Here is a 25,894-nt window from a genome sequence, read left to right on the forward strand (position 1 = left end):
ACCACTTATTTAGCTTCTGCTTCCGTGGACTGGCAGTTGTGGCTGGTCTCGGCTGTGATCCCTCACGTGGCTGTGGTCAGCTGTGGGCTGGCTAAGGATGGCTACCACTTATCAGTCATGCAGAGAGGATGCTGACTTAACGTAGCGCCAGAACAAGGCAAATTTAGGTTGGCCCTTGAGTAAAGGCCTGTAGCCCGGGCTAAGATGCTGGTCCCTAAAGTCAGCTGGATTGACTCTACTGGTCCTCAGGCCTCACCACCGGCCATTGCCCAGCCTATGCCTACTTGTAGTCACTCCTGTCCAGAGCCCTTAGTTCAGTTCTCATGAAATCATGGGTGGGATCTAGATTATGGAGCCATAGAAATAACTTTCCAGAGATCTAGTATAACTTTCTCCAGATAAGATGCCTCGGGATGAAGTGAGTTTCCCATCGCTGGAGGTATTCAAGCAGAGATTCCATAATTATCCCCAAATTCTGGTTTAGAGGTTCAGTCATCACCACCAAATGTACTTGGCTTCTGTCTCCAAAGAACCAGATGCCAGCTCATGAACTAGACCTTTTAAGTCTTGTCTCCATGGGCTAGGATATAATTGCTAATGGAGTCCCCAGGTCTCGCCATTAAAAAGCAGCACAGGTTTGCAAAGCTCTCCTGATACAAGGCTCCTCTGGTCTGCACCCTGACGGCTTGTATTGGCACAGTCCCTTCCTCCATTTATTTTTGCTATTTTTATTTTAAAAAATTTTTTATGACCGCACCTAAGGCATGGAAATTTCCAGGCTAGGGACTGAATCCAAGCCAGAGCTGCAGTGTATGCCACAGCTGCGGCAATGCCAGCTCCTTTGACCCACTGCAGCGGGCCAGGGATCGAACCCACACCTCTGCAGGTGCAGACCTGAGCCACTGCAGTCAGATTGCTAAGCCACTGTTCCGCAGTGGGAACGCTTCTGCCCCCATGACTGATCCGAAGTCCACCCCCCATTCACAATTCTCTGGTGCAATATGTTGCTTGATCTAACCTAGGGCAGGTCTAGGCTGACCCCCACGCGTGTCGCTCTACAACTCCTCCGCCATCCCAGGCAGAGGCCACTTATAAAAAACGAGAGATGTATTTTTTTAAACAGCTCAAGCTTGGAAACAACTTAGTATCCACTGCAGCTATTAAGTACTATGCTGTAGCCATGGAGAAACGTTTTTGATATATTCCTGCTAAATGGAAAAAAAATGGAGTTTCCAAAAGAGGACAAACAGTATGTGTGCTCTCCAATTTTATTTTGTGGGTTTTATTTAAGTTTATAAATATATGCTTACCAGATGTCAACTGGGGTCTCCCTGCCCTTTTACTTGAGCTCAAGTTCATGCCCAGTGGATCTCCAACCCCCCCCACCCCTGCCCATGTCCGTGAATTCCCAATGGCTTACACTCTGGTCGCCTCTACGTTCAAGCTCCTACTTTTTGCGGTCTCTGCTCTGTATTGTATTGACCCAAATAGAATAAAGTGCAGCCCCTTCTTCAATTTCCAACTCCTTAATCCTGCCAAAAACCAAACAAAGCCAAACGAAGTATTGCAAAAGCAGTCATGAATGTAGCATGAAGACTTGGGGAAAAAGAGGAAGGCTTTGCAGTACAAGCAAAGAAAACAACCTTCAGAGTTCCCTGTTGGCACAGCAGGTTAAGGATCCAGTGTTATCATTGCTGTGGCTCTGGTTATTGCTGTGGAGCAGGTTCAATCCCTGGCCTGGGAACTTCTGCCCACTGTGGACATGGCCAAAAAAAAGAGAAAAGAAAAGAATGAAAGAAAGAATACAACTTCAAAATGACACGAGGCATTCTTGTTATTCAACTGTCCTTAGTCACCGCATGTCAGGGGCATTTCCACCAGCCCTTTAACTTATTCTCAATTTCACACCAAAGCCCAGGTTCATGTCCGCCAGCCCCCAATTCCTCTGTCTGACCTTTTGACCTCTTCTTTTCCCTTCCACCTCAGGAACCAAACGTCAGGTACTCTCATTTCACATGGGGAGGAGCAGGCCCATCTCATTTTCCTGAACTTCACCTGCTGCCAGTACCTGCATCCACGCAGATTAAATCAAGTTCTTTCCCTAAATGAAGGGGTTCCTTCCCAAGAGGATTTCTGTGCCAGGCTTGTGACGAAGCCCAGGCTAGCCTGCTGGAGGACAAAGGAGAACTGAGACCCTCAAGCTAACAGCCGAGACGCTTTCAATTGGGGCCAGTTACCTAAACTCTCTGGCCTTCTGTTCATCATCAGCTTCTCCACTGTAGGCCAGTGACCCACTACTGTGCAGACAGGTTACAGGTGTGCCAAGATTCCGATATCCTCAACGCTTGGTGTGGCCACGTGAGGCCTGGGCAGTGGATGAGCCCTCCAGCAGACTTGTCCCCATCAGGGACTGTCTAAATGTGCTCATATTCCCTGCGCTGTGACGTGACAAGGTTGAGGAACCTCGAGATAAGCTAGAGCTTTGGTCCCTCCCCGTCCTAATAGCTCATGCTAGAGATGGAAAGTCCAGGTCGTGATGGGGTAAGAGTTCGCTGTTGGCGGTGGGGAATCTTAAATAACTTCTTATGAAAGTTAAAACTGATGATGGGTGTTCCTGCTGTAGCTCAGCAGATTAAGAACCTGACTAGTATCCATGAGGATTCAGGTTCAATCCCCAGCCTTGCTCAGTGGGTTAAGGATCTGGTGTTGCGGCAAGCAGTGGCATCTTCACAGATGTGGTTCGGACCTGGTGTTGCTGTGGCTGTGGTGTAGGCTTGCAGCTGCAGCTCTGATTTGCCCCATAGCCTGGGACCTTCCATATGCTGCAGGTGTGGCCCAAAAAAGAAAAAAAAAAAAAAAAGATGATGGCATGAACTCATCCGTATGAACACACATTTCTTGGGTTCCAATGCTTAGAGTCCTGAACCTAGAGAGCAAAAAGCAAGCACCAAGGTGTATGGAAGCTAGCAATGGCAGGAAATAGTTATCAGACATAGGGCTTAGGGAGTGAAGAGTAGGAATTATTATTTAGAAGCTTGGAGAAGGGAACCTCCACAAGGGAACCTCAGCCCTCTACGGAGGGATGTCTCTGGGGCTGATGTCCACGAGGCTGGCTCTGTAAGAGTTGAGAAAACAGCGAATTGGACTCCAGCGATGCCCTGGGAGGGAACTGTTCCGCCGAGGGGAGTCGGTGAGGCTGGAGTGATGCTCCCGGAAGCAGGAAGCAGGCAGGGAAGAGCAGGGAGGATGTGCGCTGCTTCCTCCTCCCTCCTCTGGCCTCTGCCTCCTCCTGGCAGAGCCTCACCAGGAGCAGTTGGCAAAGCAGAAATGGGGTTTTCAGAGACTCGCAGCATCTGAATATAGCAGGTTTGGGGCTGAGAAGCCAGCACCTAATAAGCAGCTCAGGTTATTATTAGCAGTTTTGTGTCTCATTGCTGCAGCATGAGTGCAGGCAATATCTACATTCTGCAAGACTGGACTTTTTTTTTTTTCTTCTTTTCTTTTTTTTTTTTTTAGGGCCACACACATGGCATATGGAGGTTCTCAGGCTCGGGGTCAAATCGGAGCTGCAGCTGCTGGCCTACACCACAGCGACAACAACATGGGATCCAAGCTGTGTCTGCAACCTACACCACAGCTCATGGCCATGCCGGATCCTTAACCCACTGAGTGAGGCCAGGGATCAAACCCACAACCTCATGGTTCCTAGTCGGATTCGTTTCCACTGCACCACAACGGGAACTCCATGGACTGGACTATTCATATTAAAGTTTCTAGGTGGCCTCAGGGATGGGGGAGAGAAGAGGAAAAGAGGCTAAGGGGGAAATACGAAAGGGGAGTTGTCATTTCCCTCAAACCCCACGGAGCAGCCAGGTCCACTGCTCACGAAGCTCCCCTGCCAGAGCAGAAACAGGCAATGCCTCTTCATAAATCCCTTTCCCAGGCTACGGCTGTTTGTTTGTATTAAAACAGGAACATGATAACAGAGCTAAAAGTAGCTCCATGCTCAGCTGCACAAGGTAGGGTGTTAGAGCAACTGAATCCAGCCGCCAGAGGGAGAAGCCAAGGCCTCCTGCCTGCCTGGGGTGAGAGTCGGGGACCATTTGTGGGAACAGCAGCTGGGCTAGGTCACCGGGTTTGTCAAGCAGCCAAAGGGTCAGGCGAACCTGAGCTCAGCCCCAGTGAGCAACACAACTGCCCCGCTGGTGCCTCCCTGCCTGGGTGGCTGAAGGCCACTGTGGCCGGAGGGCAATGCCACACCGGAAAGGTAGGTCCTCTCTGATCTTGCTGGTCTGGTTTGAGGTGACTCTGGAGCCTGCAGAGGCCTGCTCAGGGGGAGCCTGCCTATTGGCGGCAAGCCTGTCTGAGTCCAGTCCAGTTCTGGTTCCAGCCCTTGCTTGCTCTGAGGTCATGGGTACCTCATTCAGTCCAGTTCTGGTTCCAGCCCTTGCTTGCTCTGAGGTCATGGGTACCTCATTCAGTCCAGTTCTGGTTCCAGCCCTTGCTTGCTCTGAGGTCATGGGTACCTCATTCAGTCCAGTTCTGGTTCCAGCCCTTGCTTGCTCTGAGGTCATGGGTACCTCATTCAGTCCAGTTCTGGTTCCAGCCCTTGCTTGCTCTGAGGTCATGGGTACCTCATTCAGTCCAGTTCTGGTTCCAGCCCTTGCTTGCTCTGAGGTCATGGGTACCTCATTCAGTCCAGTTCTGGTTCCAGCCCTTGCTTGCTCTGAGGTCATGGGTACCTCATTCAGTCCAGTTCTGGTTCCAGCCCTTGCTTGCTCTGAGGTCATGGGTACCTCATTCCCACCCTCTCGGCCACAGCTTCCTCATCTGTGTGGGAGAAGATGACCTCCACTTCTTCCAGCACAAACACCCGAAATCATTCAAAGCCGAAGAAGACTCAAAATGTATTAAGCCTTTAAAACAGATACACTTCCCTCATAAACAAAAAAAAAAAAGAGTTTTTAAAAAAGAGAATTGGAGTTCCTGTTGTGGCTTAGCAGGTTAAGAACGCCAATAGTATCCATAAGGATGTGGGTTCAATCCCTGGCTCCACTCAGGGGGTCAAGGATCCAGGGTTGCCGTGAGCTGTGGTGTAGGTCGCAGATGTGGCTTGGATCTGTCGTTGCTGTGGCTGTGGTGTAGGCCTGGCTATGGCTCCAATTTGATCCCTAGTCTGGGAATCTCCATACGATGCGGCTGTGGCCCTAAAAAGACAAAAAAAAAAAAAGAGAGAGAGAGAGAATTAAAAACCCTGAATAGAAATCTCAGTGAGATTCTCTGATGTAGCAACACAGCCCAACAGACTGTTCATAGGACAGAAGGAGATTCATTACAAAACCAACCAGAGCCCATGTGTCGTGTTGTCATAGATGAAACCAGGCTGGCATGATCTTGTCTTTGACTCTCCAGCTCCTTGTACCTCCCACCCTGCACACAGAAGGTAAAATGGGACAGCAGCCCAGATGCCACAACCTGGATTCTGAGCCCCGTTCTCCACCCACATGCAGAGTTTGGCTGCCTGGCTGGGTCTCCCAGCTCCGTCTCCTCCTCTTTCAGACTTTGCCCCCAGCCCCGCCCCATCTCCCCAGTTACCTGTGCTCTTGGCTTCTCTCAGCAATGCTTCTGGCTGCTCGTCTTGCTAGGCTGCCCCTGCCATGGTGGTGGTCCACAGCCCCAAACCGGACCTTCTACTCTCCTCTTGGATTGATGGGGGGGAATCCCATAAGCTGGGGTCTCCTCGAGCAGCTTCCAACTGCTAGAAACTACATGCTCTGCCGCAGAAGTAAATGAATGAGCGATAGAGGCACTCAGTTACCCTTGAACTTTGACAAAAATCCTCCAAGGCGGCAGCATTGTATTGTTCAGTGAGTCGAGGGGTTGGGGCTGCCAGACTCCATCCTTCCTCCATCTCTCCTGGGCTTCGACTTGACCTCTCTGGGCTTTAATTATTCATCCACCAAAAAAGAAAACACCTATATCATAGAATTGCTATAAGTGCCAGAGAACACAAGGCCCTCGGTGCTTGGCACATAGAGAGAGCTCAGTATTTACAGAATAGATGAGTGAGTAAATGACTGAATCAAAGGCTGTCCTGGTTTCACTTGGTCTTTTGCAGCTACGGTGATGTGACATCAACACATATGTTAAAAAATAAAAATTCTTCCAAAAAAGTATCTTTTTTTTTTTTTAAATGGCTGCACCCATGGCATAAAGAAGTTCCTGGGCCAGCACTGAATCTGAGCTGCAGCCATGACCTACATAGCAGCTGCAGCACTGCCAATCATTTAACCCGCTGCGCCAGGCTGGGCATGGAACCCGCACCTCTGCAGCCTGCAGCGACCTGAGTTGCTGCAGTTGGATTCTTAACCCACTGCGCCATAGCAGGAACTTCCAAACAATTATTTTAAAAGAAATTTTATATTTGAATTTACAGGAAACTAGGTAGCAGTTTAGTGAGCTGTTTAGACTCTGTACACACAACAAGTGGGTGGGAGAAATCTTTGTGAATTCAGTCTTGCTTGTGGCAAGCCACTTTGAACTAATTGCAAGCCTGCATCATGAATCATTTTTGAAAAAATACAGTTTCCTTCACCCGGGGACATAGAGTAACTCTAGCTAAATTAATATTGGATGACCAGCAATGGCCATATAGGGGGACAGGACTGCAATGAGGTGTCACTTGCCCAGCAAAGATTTCAATGTAAATTGCTTGGTCAAATTCTTGAAACACACACTTCTTACTCAGCCGATGTTATAAATAGTCTTTGTCAATATCTGTTTCTTTTAGTGCACAAGCAGTTCAGCTGATGCACTGAAGTCTAATTAGTAGCATCTGAATTCATGATATTTCTGAAGGGCTAAAAAGCAGGCAACACAAGCTTTGTTTCACTGATTTGCCTGTTGAGGGCTTCAAAGAGATACCATGCAGGTGATAATATAATAGCCAGCAATTTATCAAGTGCTTAATCTACCCAAGAGCTTTATGGAAATCACTCACCCCAGGCACATGAGGTACACATTGTCACAATTCCCACTTTAGAGATGGCAAAAGGAGCACAGAGAAGTTAAGTAATTTGCCAGATTTCATATATGGGGTGGGCGATAGAGTTGGTGGTGTTCACGATGCAGTGGTCTGTCTCCGGGGTCTAGTTCGCAATCACCACCCCGTCCTGCCTCCATGGGGAGGATGTCCCAGGGACAGATAGATGCACTCCCAGCCACGCGTGTTTAGCCTTCTCTGGTGGGAAAAGGGGACCTGGTAGGTTGCTTGATGTCCAGCGTGGAAGAAAACAGCGCGAAGAGAGGGGAGCTCATCGGCCACGAACACATGTAGACAGTGGTAAGTCATGGAGACGGATGTTGGGGTCCCATCAGAACCCTGCCTTGAGAAAGAGGCATCATGGCTAAGGAATGTGGGCCCTCTGGATTCCATGGTGCTGAGCATCTGGGCGTGTCCCCTGCACCCGAGCAATCTATCATTAGAAAAGACAGAGCACTAGCTCCTGGGATGGAAGCTGAAAAGTCTGTATACGCATTTGCTTTCTTCCCCAGTGGCAGTGGCAGCCTCAGGTGCCCCGTGGTGGCCAGGACATGGTGGTGAGACAGGTGTTAGCCGTGATGGGAAGGTCCAGCAGCTGTGGTGGCTGTGGTCCGGGGACTGCTAGGGGCAGCGACAGATGAGGCTGCAGAGTTGACTGAGAGCGTGGTTCATGGAGGGAATTGGCATCGTGAAATGTACACACCTGAATATTGAATACTGAACATTCCTCACCTTCAGAGTCCTTATGAGACTCTGCAATTTTGCGAGGTCATCTTCTTCTCTCCCCTTTCTCCTTGATCCTCAAGAGTGAGTCCCCAGTTCTCTCCTTCTCTCTCTCTCTCTTTTTTTGGCTGCATCCAAGGGGAAGTTCCTGGGCCAGGAACCTGTGCCAGAGTGGTAACAATGCCAGATCCTTAACCACTAGGCCACCAGGGAACCCCTCTCTCCTTCTCTTTGTCAGGGCTTTGCTGTGTTTGCCTACCTGTTGAGGGCAATTTTCTCCAACTTTTCTTCTTTTCCAATTGGCTCATCCAAGATGTTTTGCTTAAAATGATTCTCTTCCCTAGAAAAATTCCCTTTTGATTCTGTGATGGGAGAGGAGGGGAAGGCTATGCAAATGTTCTTGTTTCTTATCCCTCTAATCCTCAATTGTATGGAAACCTAGTGTTAATAAACGCAGAAGCATAAGTTTGCAAGATCCACCCCCTCCCCCGGACTAGTAGATTTATTTTTTCAAACAATAGTCTTAAGCAGAGTCTCAAGATATGAAACAAACTCACTTCTAAAAATTGAGGTGAGGGAGTTCCCTTGCAGCACAGTGGGTTAAGGATTTAGCATTTCACTGCAGTGGCTCTGGTTGTTGCTCTAGGACAGGATGGATCCTTGGCCCAGAAACTTCCACATGCCGCAGGCACAGCCGAAAACAATTAAAAATAAAAAAAAAAAAATTGAGGCAAAATTCACATAGCACAAAATTAATCATTTTAAACTGTCATTTAATACATTCGCAATGCTGGTATCTGTCTCTCTGGATTTACCAGTTGTGGACATTTCATGTCGATAGGATCATGCAACATGTGATCTTGGGTGTCTGGCTTCTTTCACGTAGCATAATGTTTTCAATGTTCATCCAAATTGTAGTACGTGTCAGAATTTCACTTCTTTTGATGGCTGAATAATATTCCATTGTGGAGACAGAGCACAATGAGCTTATCCACTATCTATTAAAACATATATACTTCTGCTCTGTTTGAGCCAGAGGTGGGGCACTGAGATGCCGCTGCCAGTCCAGCTCTCCTGCTCTTGGGCCAGCCTTTGATAAAATGCTGCCTTCTTTTCCTAGAGGAGCTACACCCAGTGGCAGGGATAAGGGGCTTCTGCAGAATGAATGAATGAATGAATGCTTCTGACACTATCAAAAAAAAAAAAAATTAGAGTTCCCATTGTGGCTCAGCGGTAATGAACCCAACTAGTATCCATAAGGACGCAGGTCCAGTCCCTGGCCTCACTCAGTGGGTTAAGGATTTGGAGTTGCTGTGAGCTGCGGTGTAGATTGCAGAAGCGGCTCAGACCTGGCATTGCTCTGGCTGTGGCGTAGACTGGCAGCTTCAGCTCTGATTTGACCCCAGCCCAGGAACCTCCACATGCCGCAGGAATGGTCCTAAAAAAAAAAAAAAAGAAGAATTGATTGAAACTGGCCGCATGCATGCAAGAGTGGCTGAATGGCAATATTTGGAGGACTCCGGGGCGCTAGGAGGCGGCCAGGCAGAAGGATCTTTGGCAGCTGCCCTTCTCCAGTCTGAGCCGGGGCCGCAGGGCCTCGTCCGCCCTGGACCGGCAAGTCTGCCTGCCAACCCGGGCAAGCCTGCTGCTTTTTACGACTTCACTTGTTGCAACTGAAGCCACGCCTGGGTAAGTACATTCTGCACACTGCTCACCATAAATAGGAGCAGACTGCTGGCGTCATCATGTTGCCACAAGTTTTCAGAGTCTTTCACATTATTTACAGTGGAATTTCCCAGGTGCAAACAGGACGCCCTTTGAGCATTCTACTCCCTTCTAGAAAGAAAGGTTTGTCCCCAGCTCCAAAGCCTAAGAGCAAGCAAGTGACTCAGGGCCCCCCGGCTCCCAGGGCAGGACCGTCCTGCTCCCCTAGGTGCGGCCAATCAGATGCCGGGGCCAGTTTTAGTCTGGATAAGCCTTGACTGAAAGGAGCCCGGCTAATGTAATAACGGGAAAATCCTCTATGTGAAAGGCCCGGACTCAATGGGCTGGGAAGTGCTGATGGCACGTTTGTGTAATCGCAGCGGCTGGACTGGCTCTGCTCGGCGCTGCCCAGGTATGAGGCGCAGCTGGTTTGTGTCAGCGCAGCGTCAAGGGTGGAGACTGGGCTGTTTGCCCAACTGGTTGTGGTGGGTCAGTGCCTCAGTGTAGACCTCGCCTGCTTCTGAATGGAGGAGGAGAAAGTCCAATTGCCGACAAGCTGACTTTCCGTGGCTCTTGGCCTCCACGATCACAGCCCCCGACTGTAAGTAGCTGGCAGTGTCCTCCAGATCGGAGCTTCCTTTCTGGTTTTAGGGAAGCCCGAGGGGGGACCTTTCTAGAGGTCACTGGGAGAGAGTTCCAGGCACAGCCGGGCCTTCCCCCTGGAGGTTTTGAAACCTCCTATCTGGGGGTTTTGAAATTGACACTGAGCCAAAAGTAGTTTTAAAAGCTAGTTTCAAAGTCTGGTTCAGATGTTCTGATCCTTAAGGATTGGATTTTAGTTGATGAATGTTTCAAAAACTCATATTATGTCGAATCGTGTGTAATTCCAAGGGATGTGGGTCAGCCTGGCTGGTACAAGGAGGTTACGAGAATGGGGAAGGGCGCTGTGCCTGCAACACCAAACATTATGTCCTAAGGAGACGTCACTGCCAAATGAGCAGGAGAAAATGAACTGAAGTGATTGATTTTAAATAAATGAAAACGTTTACATTCTGTAAGTGAGCATATGATTCCTTTTTTGGCCAATTTTATAAACAGCAAATGGCAAAAAAAAAAAAAAAGATTGACAATGGCAACATTTTGACTCAAGGGTTAAGAGGGAGAATTGATCACTGCAGGAATGTCACTCATAATTTTCTCAGTTTAGGGGCATTTGAATTATATACTAGATTTTATTTTCCCGACACTGTTATACACAGTAGCTACTCTGTCCCTGTTGGCTGAATGGCTAAATCAACGGATAAACTTTATTGTAAGTAAATCCATCACTGAAGTTTTCTGAGTAAATACTGTGATGACAGCCATCCTTCTCTGGAAGAAAACTTGAATCAGAAAGCAGGAGACTGGGTTTTTGTTTCTAAGGCTTGCCTCCCCAAACGGGGGCTTTATCAAGGCCCTGACCTCCTCTGGAGCCTCCGTTTCCCCACTGGAGGAGACTGGTCATCTCCAAGGCTCCAGCTCTAAACGCCTGTCATTTTAAAAACGTTCCGTAACTTTGCTTCTCCATCTAGAAAAAGTGAAGGGACTAGCCCGATCCTGCTTATCTCATGGGGTCTCATGGAACTCTGGGGGTGAGGTCAGCAGACTTCCGGCTTTCTCTAGGGGCTGTGTGGGAGGCATCCTCGTTATAACGGTGATTAATGAGCAGCATCACTAAGCGGGACCAATGAAACGACCCTAGGGGGTCCCAGCAGCTCGCCGCTTTACATGATTATTTATTCCTTGTCTGGCCCCCGCTACCCATTTTCCTTGGCAAGAAAATCATGCTGCCTTCCTAGAAGTTTGTGCAGAAGTGAAACTGAGTTGATGAAACAAGTGTTTAGAGTAAAAATATATATATATATAAAAACCATATGTTCTTGAAGAGCCGTGGATTTCATGCCTCCTAATGTTGGACGCCCAGCTCTGCTGTCACCAACAGCGGGAACCCAGGCGCAGGCTGGATTTCCAAACCGAACACGATTAGAAACAGAAAACACTCCGACAGCAGCGCGCAAGCTCTCCTTGGCAATCAGACCCCTTTTGTCACTCCGTGTGTATATACACGCTATGTGTACATTGGCGTTAAGTCAGAGAGTCTGTAACAAACGCGTCTTTCAGAAACGTCTGCCAACCTGGGGTGGGGATAAAACACCAGCCCGTACTGGGTGGCACATCGCAAAGGAAAACCTTTCAAAAGCAATTTTCCCTGAAGCAACTGCAGAGATAAACACTTTCTATCATCTGGCTTTTGAGTTTGGGCAGATGAGGAGGCAGAAAAAGCCTCCGATCTTCTGCAGTTTTACAGACGTGTATACCCTTTTGTGTCTTCCAGTTGTCACTGATCAGAGCCAGAGGGACGCTGGGCACCTTGAACTGCCATGGGCAACGAGAACAGCACCTCGGGCAACCAGGTGGGTATCATGGGGCTTCTCCTTGACCTACAGGGGTCTCCTGGGAGACACAGACTAGACTTTTTTTTCAGCATCTTCTCTCGGCCCAGGAAGGAGCAAGCGAAAACTCAGATTGTCCGCTGGGTACATGCGAGCATGTTAATATCCATCGAGGTGTTTTTCTTTCCATTTTCAGAGTTCTCACGTTAAGTCTAACTCTAATTTTATAAACTATATAAAAACCAGTCTTACAAATGAGCTCAGCCACATTGTCAGTCTTATCAAAAGGCACCTGAGTCACGTGGTGCTGGTGTTAACTAGAGCAGAGCAGAGACTCTGGAGTCAGAAGGACCTGGGTTTGACTCACATTCTGCCACTTGTCTCTGGGTTGGAGGTGTCATATGATGAATGGGTTAGTGATGCTGATTATGGGAAGATTAAATGAGATGATTATGGAGTTCCCGTCATAGTTCAGTGGTAACAAACCCAACTAGTATCCATAAGAATGTGGGTTCGATCCCTGGCCTTGCTCAGTAGGTTAAGGATCCGGCATTGCTGCGAGCTGTGGTGTAGGTCACAGACGTGGCTCGTATCCCACGTTGCTATGGCTGTGGTGTAGACTGAGAGCTGCAGCTCCGATTTGACCCCTAGCCTGGGAACCTCCATATGCTGCAGGTGCAGCCCTAAAAACCAAAAAAAAAAAAAAAAAGCAAATGAGATGATGATGCAGAGTGTGTAATAAACACTCAGATGGGAGTTCCCGTCGTGGCGCAGTGGTTAACGAATCCGACTAGGAACCATGAGGTTGCGGGTTCGGTCCCTGCCCTTGCTCAGTGGGTTAACGATCCGGCGTTGCCGTGAGCTGTGGTGTAGGTTGCAGACGCGGCTTGGATCCCGCGTTGCTGGGGCTCTGGCGTAGGCCGGTGGCTATAGCTCCGATTGGACCCCTAGCCTGGGAACCTCCATATGCCGAGGGAGCGGCCCAAGAAATAGCAACAACAACAACAACAACAACAACAACAACAGAAAAGACAAAAGACAAAAAAAACACTCAGATGTATTACCACTGCTATTATGGTTATTATGATTATTGTAGGATGCATGAAATCACGTTGCAAATCCTATTAGCCAATTAAAAAAATCAGTTCGATAATAGACCCAAGAGACAACTGTCCATTAAATTAGTAGACCTGATAACTACCCCAAGAAGCTAGCACATTAAGCAGCAAAGAGTGAAATCATCATTGTAAATCAAGAGAGGATTTCCACATCAAAACTAAGTGTTATGGACTGAATATTTGTGTTCCCTCCCATCCTCAATTCATTTGTTGAAATATTAACCCCCAATGTGATGGTACTGGCAGGTAGTTTGAGAGATTCCACCTTCATGAACGGGATTAGTGCCTGTAGACAGAGAGGTGGGGACAGAGCTTGCTTCCTATCTCTGGGATCCACCGTGAGAGTGGGTATGGCAGGAAGACGGCCATCTGCCTGCAAACCAGGAAGCTGGCTCTCACAGACACCAGACCTGCTGGCACCTTGATCTTGGACTTCCCAGCCTCCAGAACTGTGAGAAATAAATACTTGTCGTCTAAGCCAAAAGCAAAACAAAACAAAACACCTACTCTTGCTTCTGATTCTAGACTTTGGGAATTGACACATGAGAGTTTGGCACATTTTACCTGGACTGTGCCCCTCCCCCCACCCACGTTTCTACATGGATACTTCAGAGGTGGTTACAATCAAACCTTATCCACATTCCTCCCCCAGTCCCTGAAAAAGTGATTTTAAAATCTATCGGTGTTGAGCAGATTGACTGTGAACTATCATCTCAAATTTTATATTAATTTTAAGTTTGAGAGTTGTAATTCAATGCCCTGGTGAACCAAATCAGAGGGCCTTTCCCGTTGATCTGACACACAGTGGAAATTTTGGATTAATGGTATTGCATTCTTTGCATGAGAAAACTAGACCTAAAAGCCAGCCTAAAGCAATTTGTTTTCCCTCTGCCTTTTTCACCCCCACAATCTTCTTTTCTCAAACAGGAGAACAAGAATCATCCAAAAAAAAAAAGAAAGGGTGGCAAGCTTCAATCTTTAGGGGCAGACAAGAAACAGTTATTCTGTTATATGATTGGGTGAGAGACAATAGGGAAAGGTGGGGCCTGCGGCAAACAGAAGGTTCCTATCCTATTGTCTAAGGAGGCAGCCACTCTCAGCTGTAGCTGATGGTTGCCAAGTAGGAATGTGGGGTCAGTGTTATAAGACCTTCCTATATTTTCAGGAGATGTCAGAAACCCATACTTTTTCCTAAAACTTTCAACTTTTGTTGTTGGGTTTTTCTTTTTTTTTTTTTTTTGTCTTGTTCTTGTTGTTGTTGTTGCTGCTGCTGCTATTTCTTGGGCCACTCCCGTGGCATATGGAGGTTCCCAGGCTAGGGGTCTAATCGGAGCTGTAGCCACTGGCCTACGCCAGAGCCCCAGCAACGCGGGATCCGAGCCAAGTCTGCAACCTACACCACAGCTCACGGCAACACCGGATCGTTAACCCACTGAGCAAGGGCAGGGACCGAACCCGCAACCCCATGGTTCCTAGTCGGATTCGTTAACCACTGCGCCACGACGGGAACTCCTTTTTTTGCTTTTTAAGGCTGCACCCATGGCATATGGAAGTTCTCAGGCTAGGGATCGAATAGGAGCTGCCAACCATGGCCACAGCAATGCAGGATCTGAGCCCTGTCTGCGACCTACACCACAGCTCACAGCAATGAGGGATCCTTAACCCACAGAGTGAGGCCGGGGATGGAACTTACATCCTCATGGATGCTAGTCGGTTTTGTTAACCACTGAGCCACGAAGGGAACTCCCTCTTAACATTTTTAAAATTAAACTTTTTATTTTGAGATAATGGTAGAGTAATGTGTTGTTGCAAAAAATAATACAGAGAGATCCCCTGTGCCCTTTACCTAATTTCCCCCGAGGGCAATATTTTGCAAAACTCCAGTACAAAATCACAAGCCAGAGACTGACGTGGAAGCAGTCAGGTCACAAAACATTTCCAGGGACGGCATTCCTCGTGCAGCTCTTCTAGCCACAGCCACCTCCCTCCAATGCCCCATTCCTAACCCCTGGCAGTTTCCAGTTTGTTCTCTCTCTCTAATGAGAGGAGATAGAGAATGTTTTACAATGGTCTATCAATGGAATCATATGGTAGGTGACCTTCTGGAATTGGCTTTTTTCACTCAGCATGATTTCTTCGAGATTCATCCAGATGGTTGTGTGGGTCAATAGTTCATTCCTTTCTATTGCTGAGTAGTGCTCCCTGGCATAGATGTGCTCCAGTTCGTCGAACCATTCATTTAGCGAAGGACATCTGGATTGATTCCAGTTTGGGGCTATTACAAAGAAAGCCATTATAGACATTTGTAAACAGGTTTTGTGTGTGTGAACACAAGTTTTCATTTCTCTGACATAAAGCCCAAGAGTGCCGTTGCTGGGTCATGTGGTTCGTTGCATGTGTAGTTTTATAAGGAACTGCCAAACCGTTTGCTAGAATCCCTGCACCGTTTTGCATCCCCAGCAGCAGTGTCTGAGTGATCCAGTGTCTCTGCCTTCTGGCCATCATTGGGTATTGTCCCTGTCTGGTGTTGCCACCATTCTGATGTGTGTGTGTTGTGATATCTCGTTGTGGTTTTAATTTACATTCCGCTGATAACAGATGATGCGGAAGCTCTTTTACGTGCTTGTCACCACCTGCATGTTCTCTTTGGTGAAATATCTGTTCATGTCCTTCGCCTGTTTTCTAATTGGATTTTTGTTTCTTTACTGTTGAGTCTTGAGAGTTGTTATATAGTTTAGATATGGTCAGATTGTGGTTTGCAAAGATTTTCTCCCCTCGGTCGCTTTTCTTTTCATCCTCTTAACGAGGTCTTTTAAAGAAAAGTTTTTATGAGGTACGATATATCAGTTTTTCTTTTCAGAGCTAGTGCTTTTGGTATCTTCCCTATGCTGAGAAGAATTTCTACCTGAATATAGACAAAGTTGAAGTAGTTATGTTTTCTCGCCATTACCTATACTAAACCACACTGACCAAAATCGAAGACTGGTTTATTTAGTATAGACGCATAGACATGGAACTGGCCCATGGAACCCCCCCCCCACACCCCATCAAATGGGGGGAGGGTAAGTATTTTTGAAAGACTCTTGCTCAATAGTTGTATCCCTTACTATGGTTATATACAACATTTTTTTCCAGAAAGGTGATGCCACTTTATAGGCTTCTCATCAGGATATGAGCATCCATCTCACTGTGTCCTTGCAAGCAAGGAATAGTTTAGTATTTCAGATCTTTACTGATTAGAAAGGTGAAAATGCTCAGAGATTTAAAAATGCTCACCCTACTATACCCATACCCTCACTTCTCATTTCCTGCCAGCCCCCAACCCTAGCCTCCCTCGCCAGTCCCTGCCCTCCTGGAGCAGACACGGGATGGTTTCCCGGTGCCACAGTTTTTCATGTCTCCAGCCACAGCCAGACAGACATGACGGAGGTATCGCGGGGCTGCCTTTAGCAGCCCAGGATCAGAACAGGGTTTGCCTTCCATAGAGAAATAAATGGAAATGAAGCTCAATTACGTTTGGCTGCAGGACTCAGGGTCCCCCTTGGGGCTGAGGCTCCAGACCCATCTTGCCACTGTCTCCTGGAATCTCTGCCTGGATGAGCCACCATCACCCCGAGTTCTTCAAACCCGAGCTCAGCTGCCTTCCCTGACCTCCCCTTCTGCACCCCTACTCCTGGGCCTCATGATCCGCTCTTTCATTTGAGACAGATCTGGGGGTCGCCCCTAACTCCACCCATTCCTATTCTCCATATTTCATCCATCTGTCTGTGATTACCTGATTGTTTGATTAATGGACTGGCCATTTAGCCTTCTGAATTTCTGTTCCATCAGGACTTTTATTGGTTGTGAAAGCAGCTCCAATAGTCCATAAGCAGAGAAGGGGCTTGTTTGGCTTGCAAAACTGAGAAGTCCACAGAGAGGCTCTAGCTGCAGTAGTCGCTGAGTCCAGAGGTTCAGAAGATGACGCTGGAGAGCTCTCCTCTCCAGCTCTTTCCTTCTTTTTCTTTTCTTTTCTCTTTTCTTTCCTTCTCTTCTCTTATTTTCTTTTCCTCTTCCTCTCTTTTCTGAATGGCCACTCCCAAGGCATATGGAAGTTCCCAGGCTAGGGGTTGAACTGGATCTGCAGCTGCCAGCCCACACCACAGCCACAGCAATGCCAGATCCGAGCTGCATCTGTGACCTCTGCTGCAGCTTGTGGCAACATTGGATCCTTAAGCCACTGAGTGGGGGCCCAGGATCGAAGCCGCATGCATCCTCACAGACACTATGTTGGGTTCTTAACCCGATGAGCCACCGTGGGAACTCTTCCTCTCCAGACCTTGCTCCGCTTTCCTCCTTGGTCTCAGGGAGATGCCCCCGCCCCACAGGTGGTTCCACGCTTCCATAGTTCTTCCAACTAATGGTCCAGCCTCCTGATCATCCCTGCTAAGGAATCTGACGGGCCCTGATCTGTCTTGTGCCCTCTCTGGGATCAATCAGTCTGTCTCTGAATATGGGACACTCTGATTGGCCAGCCTGAGTCTTGTCCCGTGCCTGTAGGGGAAAGGTGCACCCAGGGGTGTTGATGGTCCCATCAGTATGGCTCAGGGCACTTTCTCAAAAGACAAAACTGTAGCACATATCCATGAAGGTGTTTTTTTTTTTTTTTTTCCCTAACAGCTTTTTTTTTCCTCTCCGTTCCCATTGTCACAACAAATTACCTCACACCTAGATCATTATAAACACCTCCAAACTGGAGTTCCCATCGTGGCTCAGCAGAAAACGAATCCAACTAGTATCCACATGGTTGTGGGTTTGATCCCTGGCCTCGCTCATTGGGTTAAGGATTGGGAATTGCCATGAGCTGTGGTGTAGGTCACAGACACAGCTCAGATCCTGCATTGCTCTGGTTGTGGCTGTGGCGTAGGCCGGCAGCTGCAGCTTTGATTTGACCCCTAGCCTGGGAACCTCCATATGCTGCAGGTGCGGCCCTAAAAAGAAAAAAAAAAAACAAAACCCAAACCACACCTCCAAACTAGTTTCTCTGCCTCCACACGCTCCCCCATCCCATCCATGCACCCCGTCTGAGGATTTTTCTCTGTGAAGACGCCCTTGGAGGTCCTTGGATCTTGGAAGGAAAGATGCAGTTCTGAATGAACCTCTGTTCACAGATTAAGGACCACGTGTTAAGGACGAGCCAGGTCACAAGCACAAAGGCTGAGAGGCAGGCCTGCCGGGTCTGGCCCCAGCCTCCTTCTACACCCTTGTGCTGCAGGTCCCTCTCCCCCTGTGGTCTAATTTCCCTGGGCAGCCGTGGGCAAGGTGGGAGCACCCCCAACAGGTTAGGCTGGAACTAGACACCAGCCAAGACTTTTGCTCTGATACTTGGGGTGGGGGTGGGGGACACCGGTCTTGGTGGCCCGTCCTAACAGTAAGACACTTTGCTTTCAGCAAGAGAACTCTGGCTTGAATAATGTCATCCTGTGGCCTCCAAACCCTGAACCTCTGCAGGTACTGAGAGATGTGCTTTTCATGGCTTGCTTTCAGCCCCTTTCCTAACTTCTAGTGGGCGCAGACTTTTGGTGTGCTGTGTTTGCATTTTTAGTTTTTCCCCTCCTTCTCCTCCTCCCCTTGCCTCCTCCCATCCACCTCAAATACGTAGTGAAAATCAGTAAAAATCTGCAATACATGTTTGGATTTTTTAAACTAACGTTTTGCTGTGTCAGACTACGGTCTTGCTCGGTTGCCGTGCTGTAAAATGCTGAATAAGGCTTACATTCTCCAGGTAACGCAGCTGCCAGTTCTTACTCTCTCAAACATTTCTACTTCGAGAGTTCCCATCGTGGCTCAGCGGAAACAAATCTGACTCTTATCCATGAGGATGCAGGTTCGATCCCTGGCCTTGCTCAGTGGGTTAAGGATCCAGCGTTGCTATGAACTGTGGTATGGGTCGCAGACATGGCTTGGATCCCATGTTGCTGTGATTGTGGCATAGGCCAGCGACCACAGCTCTGATTTGACCCCTAGCCTGGGAACCTCCATGTGCAGCCCTAAAAAAGACACGCGCGCGGGCACACACACACACACACACACACACACACACACGGATTTCTATTTTGATTTCCTTTGTCCTGGTGGGAGGCTGAGTATGGGGTGGTGTCCCCCCCTTCACCACCAGTGGGCAAAACTGATTTGTCCTAAGGAAGATTAAATTCCCACGTGCCATGAGTGTCGTTGCACATAATGTGGCCAGCTGAGTCCCCTCGTTTTAGCTCCGCCGGAAGTATTTGCTATCGACCAGGGAGGTGGGCAAATTGCCTCCCCTTCACGGAGATTTTTCCTGGAGACAATGGCCCATGTGTGCTCATGGGTGTGGTCAGGGCGAGGCAATACCACATGGCCTGCTGTGAAATCCTGGCACCTCCCGGGGCAGAGTGTGACTCACCCACACCACGTGTTCCTTGCCTTAAGAACGGCTCCACCCCCAGGGTGGTGGCCAGAAGGTCTGCTTGGTGCTGTTGATGAAAATAACCAATAACCAGAGTTCCCGTCGTGGCGCAGTGGTTAACGAATCCGACTAGGAACCATGAGGTTGTGGGTTCGGTCCCTGCCCTTGCTCAGTGGGTTAACGATCTGGCGTTGCCGTGAGCTGTGGTGTAGGTTGCAGACGCGGCTCGGATCCCAAGTTGCTGTGGCTCTGGCGTAGGCCAGTGGCTACAGCTCCAATTAGACCCCTAGCCTGGGAACCTCCACATGCCTCGGGAGCGGCCCAAGAAATAGCAAAACAAAACAAAACAAAAAAAGAAAATAACCAATAACCAACCAATCCTAAGAATAGAAGACTGTTATATGAGCTAATGTAAGGGCCGTAGCCCCAGAAGCCAACTTCCCAGATTGCTCTGAGCTACTGCTCCAGAGTTTTTAGCTGAGAAGTGACATGAACTGGTCAGAGATTTTTAAAAAGAGGGTTCTGGTTGCTATGCTGAGAATGGTCTTTAGGGGGCAGAGAGCAGAAGTAGAGGAGCGCTTCTTAGAAGTCAAAGGCATAGATGATTATGGCTGGGGATGAGGTGGCTGGGAAGGCTCCTGGATTGGGGATACGTTTTGAAGGCAGAGAGAAAAGGCTTAATGATGAATCAAATTTGGGGGCAGGGAAACGAGCAGAATCAAGGATGAGTCCTGAGTGCTGGGCCTGAGCCATTGCTAGCCGGGAGTGTCATTTCCTGAGACGGGGAGGAAGGGCAGCTGTGGGGGAGGGGAGGATCCAAGGCTCCAGTTTAGTCATAAAACCTGAGTGCTTATTGGGAGCTGCAGTGAAGAGATCTAATAGGCTTCGTTAATTTATTATTATTATTTTTCTTTTTAAGACTGTAACATCGACACATGGAAATTCCCAGGCTAGGGGTCTAATCGGAGCTGCAGCTGCCGGCCTTCGCTCCAGCCACAACACCACCAGATCCAAGCCGCATCTGCGACGTCCACCACAGCTCATGGCAACGCCACATCCTTAACCCCCTGAGTGAGGCCAGGAATCGAACCCACATCTTCATGGATACTAGTTAGGTTCTTAACCTACTGATCCACAATGGGAACTCCTAATAGGCATTTAGATACATGAGAGATGGGGCTTGAGCTGTATATTTGTTATCAGCACAGGTATTTAAACCCATGTGACTGGATGAGAGACCACCTGGGGAGAGGGGAGAGAGCTGGAAAAGTCGACCTAGGACTAATTCCCGAGAGATGCTCCAACATTTAGACAGAAACCCAGGCGGGGGGGAGGAGGGAACATGTCAACGGCACTGGAGCTGGATGCAGACAAAGGAAAATGAGAGACCCCAGAGATCATGAGAGTGTCATGAAACAGAGAGGGTATCAGATTCTTCTGGGAAACAGGGAGCAGACCCCTGTCCAGTGACTTGGCAATACGGCGGCCCTTGGTGACCAGGAAAAACCTCCTATTAGCCTGCAGGTCCTTGAGAAGCACAGTTTCAGTGGAATGACAGGGATGCAGTTTGCAGGAGGGAAGCCTGATGGGGAAATTGGAGGTAAGGCTGTAGAGAGAGGTGTGTAGATAATCCAAGAAGATTTTCTAAGAAAGGGGGCCGAATACCCAGCCAGTAGCTAGTGGAGAGGGTTGCACCGGAGGGTTGGTTGAAGACTGAAGATACCAGATGCCTGCCTGCTCATGGGCTTGAGGGAGAGAGGCGGAGCTCCGTGGAGGATGCCCGACGGAAGGGTCAGCTCAAGGAAGGCTGACCTTGAGCATTTGAGAGGGCGTGGGATCGGAGGAGAAGTGGGCTTAGGGGAGGAGCACTTCCACCGCTGGGGACTGGGGGAGAGAGGACAGAAGCAGCTCTACCTGGGAATTGAGACGGTGGAGGTGGGAGAGTTGAGAGCGCTCTGGTCTAGTGGCTGATGAGGGCACAGAGAAAGGGGTACATGTGTAGGGAGTGCAGATGAGGTCAGACCAGGCAGGGGGTGTACTGAGCACAGAGGTTGGGGGGATAACAGGTACCTGGGGAGACTGGACTTTCCTGTAGTCACCAAGGGAAGCCGGGGTTCAAGGCATGGGAGGACATCGCTCCATAGTCTTTTGGCAGGGAGCCGGCAAATTAGCTGAATGACTTTTTGCTTTTGAAATTTTTTGGCATCAACTGACTTGTTGACTTAATTATTGACCATTTTATCTTAGGAAGCCAAGTTTCATAACATTGCAATTGTCCTGTATCTCAAGCCTGCTGACAAGTCACAGTTATTTCTTCTTTCATCAGTACAAGCTCTGGTTAAACTCCGGGGTTTTTTATTTGCTTGTTTGTTTTTGGTCTTTTGGGGGCCGCACCGCGCCATATGGAAGTTCCCAGGCTGGGGATCCCGTCAGAGCTGCAGCTGCCAGACTATACCGCAGACACAGCAATGCGGGATCCAAGCCGTGTTTGCAACCCACACCACAGCTCACGGCAACACCAGATCCCCAAACCAATGAACGAGGCCAGGGATCAAACCCACAACCTCATGGATACCAGTTGGGTTCATTGACTGCTGAGCCACGACGGGGGAAACTCCTAAACTCTGACATTTAGTAGCCTTTTCTGTGTTCCCAAGAGAAGAGAAGTCATTGATGGGGAAATTCACGCACACAGACTGGACCAACTCAATCCATATACTGAAGGCTCCTTAGAGCCTTTTGACCTCAGACCCACTCCCTCATGGATGCCTGTTGCTGCATCCTGGGTCCTACTTGTTACTCCCACTCCTTCCCTCCAGGAACTGACTCGATGGCACCTCCTGGCAGGTGGGCTGCTCTCAAGGAGCACAGAACAGCCTTAGTCACTAAAATGCACAGCAGTGATGCACCGCCAGGCCCAGGCCCCTCCTTCTTGATGACCCCTTTCCTGCAGGCATTAGACGTGTTGACTCCAAATGAAAAGCCATACATATTAATCAACGTTGTGGAGGGTGGCCGGCTTGAGGGCAGAAGGTCAGCAGAGTGTCAAGGGGACACTGAGCCAAGGGGAGCCTGAGCCATCTCCAGGAATGTCAAGGTCCTACCTGTGTGTCCTCCTTGGAACAGAGGTAGAGGTGACCTTGTAATGAGAGTAGCCTCCATCCAACAGTCCTTCTGGGGTTTCATGCATTGGGACTTGTATGGAAGGGTTTATGGTGAAATACGAGCCCTGGCAGCCCACAGTCCCAACTCCTGAAAGCGGGCATGACCGCCGTTCAGTGTTCTTTCCTGAGTGTTCAGTTCTGGGGAGCCCTCCAGAGGGCCCCTGAGCCCCGGGCACGTGGATTCCAGAGCACAAGGGCAACACCCATCCCCGCCCGCATTGCCTCCTCTGAACTTCCCCTTAGCCGTGGGGTTGTCATGACACCCATTTATGACTCTGACAGCGTGGGGAGGGAAAGAAAGACATTCAATCCTATTGTTATAATGGCCCGACTTAAAAATATCTGATTGTGAATAAGAAAACTCTTTTAAAGCAGTTCCATTGTCTGCATGTTTCTGCAGTTTAAGTCGCGGGGGTTGGGGGTGGGTGGAAGGATTTTCAATTAGAGGCATGTCGAGAAGACAGGTGTAAAGACACCTGACCCTGGATGTTCAGGAAGGCTGTCCAGGGAGCTGAAGGATGAGCAGGAAACGGGATCAGGACGATTGTGAGCAGGTCGCTGGTGCCACCACTCAGACCTCTTCAGCACAAGTCTTTCTGGCCCTGGCTCAGGGTCCAAGAGGCAGCTGGGCTGGAGGTTCATTCCGGAAAGCGACCTCAGCCCTGTGGCTTCAGAGTGTGGAATTCTCTGACATCCCAGGAACAGAGGACCAGGAGGACGGGAGAATCTGTGCTATGTGAGCCATTCCTGGGCATGTTTTTGCAGGCTGAGGGCAGCTGTGGCTCAGGCACTATGTGGTTATTATTTTGCTTCTAGATAAATGGTCCAGAGTATGGGCGTGTGTTGTTTAAATGTTTGGGGCCGCAAGTTCAACTTGGAGATAGATTCCCTATTTCCCCAGGAACCCCAGGAGCTCAACATTACAACAGCCTTAGACCAGCACTGGCAGAAACAGCATCTTCTAATAGCCTATGGGCAGTAGATGGGCACTTGGGATGGTTTAACTGGGTTTAATGAGAAAGAAATTGAACAAAGACAATTAAACAGCATGAAGTCAATGCTAATAACAGTGGAGAAAGCTCCTTTATTATGACGTCTGATCGCCCAGCCCAGAGGGTTGGTGCTAATTTTCACTGGAGTGATTATTCAAGTTTGTGAACTGCATGGCTCCAGGTTTGGCCAGATGCATTTTCTGAAGAATCTGATTAACTGTTTCAGCTCTAAGCTGAGATAGGCACTGGGGCTCTTAGTTAATGAGTTCTGAATCGGTTTTGTTTATATAATCATAACAACAAGCATATATGAGCATCTGCTATGATCTAGCCTTGTGCTATGTGCATTATTTTAATTATCCTTCAAAGCAACCTTGTAGGAGTTCCCACTGTGGTGCAGTGGGTTAAGAATCTGACTGCAGTGGCTTGGGTAGCTTCAGAGGCACAGGTTCAATTCCTAGCCCACTGTAGGGGGTTAAGGATCTAGCGTTGCTGTAGCTAAAGCTTAGATTCAGTCCCTGGCCTGGGAACTTCCAGATGCCTTGGGTGTGGCCATTAAAAAGGGGAAAAAAAAAACATTGTAAATATGATCCCTTTTTTCCAAATATGATACTGGAGGGACAGAGCCTGAAGGCTTATGGCTAAATAAACACTAAACCATAGCTTTGAACCACTATACCTAGCTTCCTGCACTCTTCTTTTCGCATCAAGCCTCAGGCTGCTTTAGCATGAAAATGAATAGACATGGGAGTTCTAGAGGATCAAAAAATAAGGTTTGTATCTGCATTTCAAGTACAATCAAGCAGAAAAAAAAAAATCACAGGACATTATAGGCCATCCTGACAACTCCAACTCTTTGAGTAAAGTGACTTGCTTCCACTTGGACGGCCTTTTTTTTTTTTTTTTTTGAAATTTTTTTTGACCTATTGACAAAGTGCTGTCATCACCCACTGAGGCAGGCAGGCCAGTGACTGGGGTCCCCATTTTATAGACAAAGAACTTGTTTCCAAAAGGTGAAATGATTTGGGTTTTCTGACCCCATCCAGCCCTCTTTAAATCATGTTGTTTCTATAATGTTAAACACACTCAGGACCAATATTTTTTAATCATTTTTAAAAAGTTTTATTGAAGTAGAGTTGATTTACAATGTTGTGATAATTAGACATTAATATTCAGCAGTGTTTTTGAAGCCTCATAGGTTTGCCTTTCCCCATGGACTCAAGACGTCAGAACCTGTCAACTCTGGCATCTTTGAGGTCCTTAGTCCTTTGAGGGTGGTTCTCATCACTTTTGATGGAGATGCTTTTGAGGAAGGGGAGAGAAATATCATTTATTGACTGTTATCTCTCGTTCATTCACTAAACTGTAAGGTCCATGAGGGGAGGAACCATGACTCTTTTATTCTCATTAAACTCTTTATTTGGAAATATGTTCCGACTTACAGAAAAGTTGCAAAGATAGTACAGAGAATTTTACTCTTCCCCCGTCTTCCCCCCACATTCGTATTTTACATCGTATCTTTTTAAACCTTCTGCCTCAACCTAGAACCTAGGCTCCGCCAGCCCTTCCTAGAGGGGAGGCAGAATTGCCAAAAGCCCAATGCACACCCAATGTTCTTATCTGGTCCACCTTTTAAGGGAAGAGTGGGGATTCAAACCCAGCTCTCTCGGACTCCCAAGCGTGCTCATTTTTCCTACCCTTTGCTCTGTGTCGCATGAGAAAGTGTTCCATTCAGGGAAGCCTAAAACGCCACCCTGTGGCCTCCCTTTTCTTGGCCTGACAAAGTGTCCGCTAGAGGAGCAAGTGAGATGAGGAAAGGTTTGGGATGATCCAGCAGAATTGGTCCAGGCATTTGTTTCCCCTTGACAGGGAAGACGGGTGGCCCAAGGCCCCAGCACAGAACACGTGTTCCTCCTCCTCCATATTTGGCAGCCTGGCAGTTGCTTCCGAAACCCGACTCCCAATGCCATGGGGATGACCTTTGGTCTACTTCCCAGCATTCACCTGCAGTCCTCACTGCTCCCAAGAAGCTCATTCCAAGAGTGGGCGAATTGGCAAAGACTCGCTGGTCCTGATCTAACCATGTTAATTAAGCCTCTTGACGGGCATGACCAATAAGCAGTGGTCCAGAGCGATGGGGCATACCGAAGAGGTAAGGCCGGGGGGATTTTTCTTCTTTAATGGTGAAACACTTTAGCTCTTGATAAAGTATATTTTCTCAGGATGGGAAAGTTGCCGTGACTGTTTGAAGATTGCTTTAAAATAGACCCAGGGCTCTGAAGTATTCCTGAG

General features: G+C 48.3%; 1 protein-coding gene across 8 annotated transcripts in view; it reads left to right on the plus strand.

Moving 5' to 3' along the window:
* TACC2 (transforming acidic coiled-coil containing protein 2) overlaps window positions 1-25,894 on the plus strand; it is a 234,451-nt gene that overhangs the window by 9,634 nt on the left and 198,923 nt on the right. For 5 of the 8 annotated variants that reach the window (XM_047761104.1, XM_047761099.1, XM_047761105.1 and 2 more), the window contains exons 2-3: window positions 11,844-11,922; window positions 18,450-18,509. In XM_047761104.1, the coding sequence (XP_047617060.1) occupies window positions 11,890-11,922; window positions 18,450-18,509 (93 nt within the window). In that variant the 5' untranslated portion in view covers window positions 11,844-11,889. Of the gene's footprint in view, window positions 1-9,970; window positions 10,071-11,843; window positions 11,923-18,449; window positions 18,510-25,894 lie in introns of those variants that run through there. The other 3 variants (XM_047761101.1, XM_047761103.1, XM_047761102.1) reach the window with 3 other exon arrangements.

Source organism: Phacochoerus africanus, chromosome 15, assembly GCF_016906955.1.
Source record: "Phacochoerus africanus isolate WHEZ1 chromosome 15, ROS_Pafr_v1, whole genome shotgun sequence".
NCBI classification, from domain to species: Eukaryota; Metazoa; Chordata; class Mammalia; order Artiodactyla; family Suidae; genus Phacochoerus; species Phacochoerus africanus.